Raw genomic sequence first — 6,570 nt, forward strand, 5'->3', positions numbered from 1 at the left:
AATCAACCTGCATGTAAATTCACTGAGAGAACTGAAAGTGGTTGCCATGGTAACGAGCCTCCCTCTTTTTCAAGGTGAAAGTCCAGGCATATGCCACAAAAGCTATTTATACAATATGACTAAAAAGGATATGGAAGAAAATTATATGTACACATGTGAAGCACACATACACTATTTTATGGCTTCCAAACCTGTGTATGTGCACCTACACTGCTATAAAGACAAAAGGAATTCAATATAGCTAAAAGGATTTTTATTGTCAACTGTGTTGTGAACTATGTCATTTATTCAGCAGAATGAATAGCCGTTCACATTTCCTTGCTGGTCTGAATCTAGCTTGGTTTGCCTCTGTGTCCACTTAAAGATGATGCCAATCAAGAAATGGTTGTTAATTGGCCTTGGGGTTTAGTGTGGCACCTATGTAAATGATTTGATTGCGTGCCAGGATTTATTGGGAAATGTAAACAACAGGCAAAGGGTAAGTGTTTAATGGATGAAATCTCCTTGGATGCTATGTCTGACAGTTGCACCTGAGGTTTTATTTCTGGTACTTCTTCCAGTAAAGTCCATAACACGCAAAATGTATGCAATGAAAGTTTATTTAATAAGCCCGTCTCACAATGGAGAGTTCAGTACATTTGAGTGTATACTTCTTGAAAGTATTTGTGGATAGGTATTCATTAACATACTGGAATAAAGGAGGATTAATAGCACTTTCAGAAACACTCCACGGTTTAATATTGCCAGCACTTCACAAGACCTTTGGCTGCCTTTCAAGTGCATAATCTATTTCACTGTTAAAATGAAATTTCAGTTGACACACCACGCTCGAGCAATTGACAGAATTGATATGGTCTGATGTGAGATGCACACAAGATGTTCAACTTCCAGCATAACCACATTACAAACAACAAAAGATTGACATTGTAAACAAATACACTCACACACACAGAGAAACACACAGCCAAATACTCTAAATTCCCTTACGCTATCAAAAACACGGTTCACTTGAAATCAACGTAAATTGTAAGAGGTCACCTATTTCATACTGTGTCAATGGTTTTCAGGTGACAGCATGCAGGCGTTCATTTCTGAGTGAATGGATTGACACTCAGAGAACAGGGATATGAAGACATATAATGAAAAAATGATTTCATTTATGCATGTTGTGGTCTTGGTTTTAAGTATCTGGTAACTGAATCATAAATAGGCTTACATGTGACCCTGCTCGGTAAAAGAGGTAAATTGCAACCATCAGTCTCATCACTGGAAATATCACTTACTATTTCACCAGAGAATCAGTAAGGTGATTTTGAATTGTGATATAGTGAAAATATGTATATTACTATTTAAACCAACTGATTTTAAATCAGCTACAAAGCTCCTAATCTGTTCCAAAACTGATGAAACTCACGATTGAATTGACTATTCTGCACACAGAAACTCTGCTTTAAGAAATATCAAAGCCATAGTCTGCTGTCCCTAGGGACTAGCCAATCTGAAAGTATACCCCATCCTCTTTGTGGTCTTCCCAGAGCCGCTCTGGAGAAGATACATGATTGACACACAGAGTATTTCCTTGATTGGATGGGCATAATAGTGACAGGTGATCGAGCTATTTTAATACTGTTCGCAGGGATAAGATTGTATAAATGTCCCTCTCTCAGAGTTAATTAAGCAAGAGGACATAGAATGTTTTATTCCCCCGATCACCAGGACAACAATATTAGTCTATCTGAACATGTAATAGTTTCCCTTTTCTATATTTCAAACTACTCCACTCATTTCAGAATTTCAAGAGCAAGTGGACCAGCTGTTTGCACCTGAAACACACACATATGAATCTGTGGGTATTATGTATATGTTTATCTAATGTATATGCAATATTATGTGAACTGCTTTGAAAAAGATGATATATTAAGAACAGCTTTTTGTGAGATGCTACTCTATAACAATACACACATTTATAGTAAAATGACTTGCTTCTGAACTGAATGCATTTTATGATTAGGATACTTCAATGCTTGTGACTACTCCCACCCCTATTAGTTGTGTGGTACCCTTAACAGTAAGCTATAATCACACAGATCTTAGACATGAGTGAAACAAAATGACATGAGAATGAAATTAGTCATTTAAGAGAAAGCCATATGATACTGAATATTAAAAAAATGTACATTTAGTTGTGTGTACTGAGCAGCTGTAAAAATGCTTGCCTTTGTTGTGAAGAAGAAAAAAACAATCTTGTCTTTTCATCCATTTTCACCCACACAACTGTTACAACACTGTGATAGTGTAATGTACAATACCGTACATCAGTCACTGATTCCATTCTGAAAGGCAAAGTGAAGGCAAAGATAGATAACAAAAGTGATCAAATACAAACTTGTCCACAGAGCCTCGGGTGTATAAGCCAAGGTCACACCTTTTCACCCTGAAATAAGTTCAAAGGTTAAAACATTCTCATTCTTCACCCCACTGCAACTTGCAAGTGTCTGTTGTTGTAACAGGAGATGGATAAGGTGTCAAGTTCAGATAAAAGATTTTTGCAGTTTGCATGTGAGGTTATAGAGGTGGCTCATTGTAAGATGTTCTAAGCAGTCAGTCAGTCTGCATAGGTGAGTGGCAAAGTTTCTCAAATTGTTGCTCCAAATAGATTTTTTGGACTACATTTGTTGTTCCAAATAGATTGTTTAAATTACGCTCTACATTACGGAGCTATGGGGTGAAATGTACTCCCATCATAGGTGTAGACCAATACAGTTAAGGAGAATGATTACCATGCCATGACTTTGAACGTCTGATGCCCAATTGGGCTGATAACTAGTTGTTAGCCTGATCACTCTTTGTAATAATAACTACATGGAAATTAAGTATTTTGGTGATCCAGTCCTAAAATGGAATACAGCAGCAATGGGTCGAGCCAAGACCGAGCAGCAAAGATGGGACAGTGTTGCCCGACGAAAGGCAAGAGTGGGTGGAGTGGGCCACTCAGGTTCAGCATCAGTGATGAGGCAAAGGCAAATGTGAAACAGAACCCACGTGGGTAAGAGGGAGGCGATGTGAACCCTGTCACCCATCCCTGAGGGCCAGCCAGGCCTGCGGGCACTGTGGCTCCTTTGGTCATACTGAGAGGCCGCGGGCCTTGGTGGCCGAGCCCTGCGCTCTCTGGACCACCGCCTGACACTTCTCCCGCTTCAGCAGCTTGTTGTTCTCGAACAGGCCCTCATTCCGTGGCACTCCGTGTGTTCCGTCGGGGAATGTCAGCAGACCTACAACCAACCGGCAGTGACACAAGATTGACAGATGATAATTAGATTATGTGATTTAATCAGAGGAAAATAATCTTTGCAGGAGGACTAAATTGATGTTTTCAGCTGTAATGAACAATTACCGTATCCTTCCACACGTCCACTTTTATATTCTCCCTCAAATTTCATCCCGTCAAAACGATTGAAGATTCCCACACCCTGAAATTTACCTTGTACAAAATCTCCCTCGTACCTTTGGCAAAAAAAAAACGTGGTTATTTTCACATAAACAATGATACAAACTACCAAATGATCACAGGAGAATGCTAAATAAAGGTAAGTAATACCTGGATCCATCAGGGAACACAAGAACACCACATCCATGGAATAAGCCATTTTCAAACTGTCCCTTATAGCAGGTGCCATCAGCAAATTTAAGCTGACCTAGCCCATGGCGTCTCCCTTTACAATAGAAACATCAAAAAAAATCAAACATCAATGTGTCATGCTTACATTCACCCGTATTCATTTATTTTTTTGTCCAAAGTATCTTACAATTATATGTGATAAGTCAACCACAATTCTAATTGAAATGGTGGAAATAACCACCTGAATTGATATTTTGTGCCAAAATAAGCTAAGCTACTAATGCTAGACAAAGCTGTGCTGGTGATACTGTGAATTTGTGCTCCACACAGATAAAGGTCACATCTCAGTAGGTAGGCTGCATCCCAGGCAGCTGTATCAGAGAAATCACTCTCATTTGTCAGGCTCCACAGAGTGATGTCATAACTTATGATAATATGTTCAGTTTCTGTAATTCTCCTGTGGAAATGTCCACTGTTCTTGAAAAAATTCCCAAAAGAGATAAAAAAAAGAACAAGGCAAGACACGCCAGCCTAATTGGCAGACATGGCTGCGATGAAGTGCTTATGCCAAGCAGGTGTGTGAAACTGTCATTCATACTCTTTTGGGAAACCAAACAAGACAGTCTCAAAAATCCTGTATAAGCCCCAAGAACCCTGTACATGGATATTGTGTGCCTTGGCTGCAGTCTACCATTTAAGTGATGACCAAAGATTAACACAATGAGTATAGATGTTACATGATTCTCTGTTGCTATGGTTACTTTTGCAACAGTATGCTGGCTTAAAAAAAAAAACTCAGTGGTCAAGAAAAGCTTTCTGAAAGGAGTCTTCATTTCAAGGATGTGAGTTAGCGAGTATTGCAACTTGCCTTTAGCTCAGTGTTTCTCAGACTTTTTCAGACGAAGGACCACTAAACCAATAAAAAAAAAAAAAAACGGACGGACCACTTAGCTAAAAAATAAAAAATAAAAAAAAGGCTTCCGTTTTAACATTCCATATGTTATCTTAATGAAGAGGAAGTAGATTGGTAACAAAATAGAATGTTCAAGCATTGTTTTTGTTTTTCTTGTTGAAAGGGTCTATAATTAGAGCTGAAACCTGTAGTTAGTTAATGTATATAATAATGGTCACAGTAATTTAATAGATTACAATGTAACACTTCATGTCCCTTAATTCAAGTTGTTTTTTTATTGTTTGTTAACAACTTGTTTGCAAAAACATATGCACACAATGCATTCATTTGTGTTGTACACTGGTAAGACCAGACAAAATCACATAGCCTAAGCATACAATCAAAACTATTATGGCCACTGGACGTTGCCTGTCCCTGCATTTTCCCCTAAATATGTAATCAAAAAACAGTTGAAATAGTCTACTATATCAAACAGGTAAGCCTATGAAGTCTCTTTCAATCTAATTTGATATTTGGTTCAAGCAAATGTCTTTACAAATACAGTTTTTCCAAAGGCAGGACATTGTCTTTGAGGATTAACTCAACTTGGTGTCTTGTCTGGCTAGTGATTTTCTGTACTTTGCTAAATGAGTCAGTGGCCGACTCAAAGTCAGGCCAATTGTAATACCACAAACAGATGTAATCTTACAATGATGCATGCACATATTTCACTTTTAAAGGTGACAAACACATTGACTACCCTACTGTTTCAGATAACTGCCCTGTTTGTTAGTTTCTGTAGTAGCCTACTTTCATCCCTAAAATACCACCCCCTCTGGTATTCAAGAGATTATCCCTTAAATACCTATAGCTAATGCTAACAGATTTGAAGGTTCGGTCAACGACCATGTGCCCAGAAGTCACTCACTTTAAGAAGAAAAACGAAATGAAGTGCTGGATTTGATACTACTGCAATGAATAGAGTTCACTAATAGTAGGCTAGGCTAAAAGATCAATGGCATTTGTGATCTGATATTCTGATCTTTGACAGCCAACGGCCTGTTCAAAGATGTGTGTGTGGCTATGCATCTTGCCTTCTTTCCACTCGCCGTGGTACTCCTCTCCACTAGAATAGCTAAAAGATCCTCTTGTGAGCGTCATACCTCCTCTGACGCTGTCAAAGACACATGCACCTGTAGACAGAAGCAGAAGAGGGTGCGTGTTGTAATATTTGACTTTGGGTAGGAGGTAGGCCTAGGGCTATAAGAGCAATTGAACTGTTGATTGATGATTGATTTAATGTCATTCTTTTGTGTAAGCTATATGGGCTACCTAGACAGCTGAGCCAAAGTTTAGTCTACCCCGAAAAAAACCCAATGAATGACAGAACAAGAGAGCTAGGAATAAAAAATCAACTGAATGAATGTATGGAATGACATTTATTGGCCTAGGCCAGCCTACTGTCAAATTCCGCAGCCTAATTCAAAGTCATGAGCAGCAACATTTAATGAATAATACATTGACTCATGTTTGTAGCGTCTTATTAAGATAGTGGTGAAATGCCGCCTTAATGAACATTCGAGAGGATCTTCTATGCATTCTAAAATTACAATAATCTGTTTTTCAACAATCCAGAGCTACACGGATGCATTGATATTGGCAGTGTTACTTAGGTAATTCGTTTCAATAACTAGCGACACGTCCGTGAACGTATAAAATATCAGTTGGAATGTCTGCATTCGTATACGTTAAAACTGAACAGGTAAATGTTTACCTTGTACATTAGGTTGATGTCTCACGGGCATGCAAATTCCATTTTTATATCTACAATCGGTCTGCACGGTTGACAATTCCTATAACTGTAAGCAGCCTCTGTTGATTAGCTTCTCATAACCCCACCTCCTCTCCTGGCAGGGCAGCCGACTTCCTGAAGGACACGTTGTGTTATTGAGTGGTTTTCTTGGCGATTTATTTATACTGTACTCTGATTGGTCAGTCTAGGAACAGTGCTGTTTTAGACAACCCTGTTTCGGCTAGACTGCGCACAATGCCGATGTCT

General features: G+C 38.8%; 1 protein-coding gene across 1 annotated transcript; it reads right to left on the reverse strand.

Moving 5' to 3' along the window:
* Positions 1-581: 581 nt before the first annotated feature.
* Positions 582-6,429, reverse strand: morn4 (MORN repeat containing 4). The gene is made up of 5 exons (XM_048270624.1): positions 6,286-6,429; positions 5,606-5,704; positions 3,599-3,713; positions 3,395-3,504; positions 582-3,272 (listed from the first exon to the last, which is right to left on the reverse strand). The coding sequence occupies exons 1-5, from the start codon at positions 6,314-6,316 to the stop codon at positions 3,124-3,126; spliced, it is 504 nt and encodes a 167-aa protein (XP_048126581.1). The 5' UTR covers positions 6,317-6,429; the 3' UTR covers positions 582-3,123.
* Between the last annotated feature and the right edge of the window lie 141 nt (positions 6,430-6,570).

The sequence above is a fragment of the Alosa alosa genome, chromosome 18 (genome assembly GCF_017589495.1).
Source record: "Alosa alosa isolate M-15738 ecotype Scorff River chromosome 18, AALO_Geno_1.1, whole genome shotgun sequence".
Lineage (NCBI taxonomy): Eukaryota > Metazoa > Chordata > Actinopteri > Clupeiformes > Clupeidae > Alosa > Alosa alosa.

What these genes read in the sequence shown, in the direction of transcription:
- morn4 (XM_048270624.1), bottom strand. Translation starts at nt 6,316, where the DNA reads ATGCCCGTGAGACATCAACCTAATGTACAAG. An exon ending in CCACGGCGAGTGGAAAGAAG is followed by an intron (nt 3,714 to 5,605) that starts GCAAGATGCATA and finishes TCTATTGTAAAG; the next exon opens with GGAGACGCCATGGGCTAGGT. An exon ending in TGGACGTGTGGAAGGATACG is followed by an intron (nt 3,273 to 3,394) that starts GTAATTGTTCAT and finishes GGTTGGTTGTAG; the next exon opens with GTCTGCTGACATTCCCCGAC.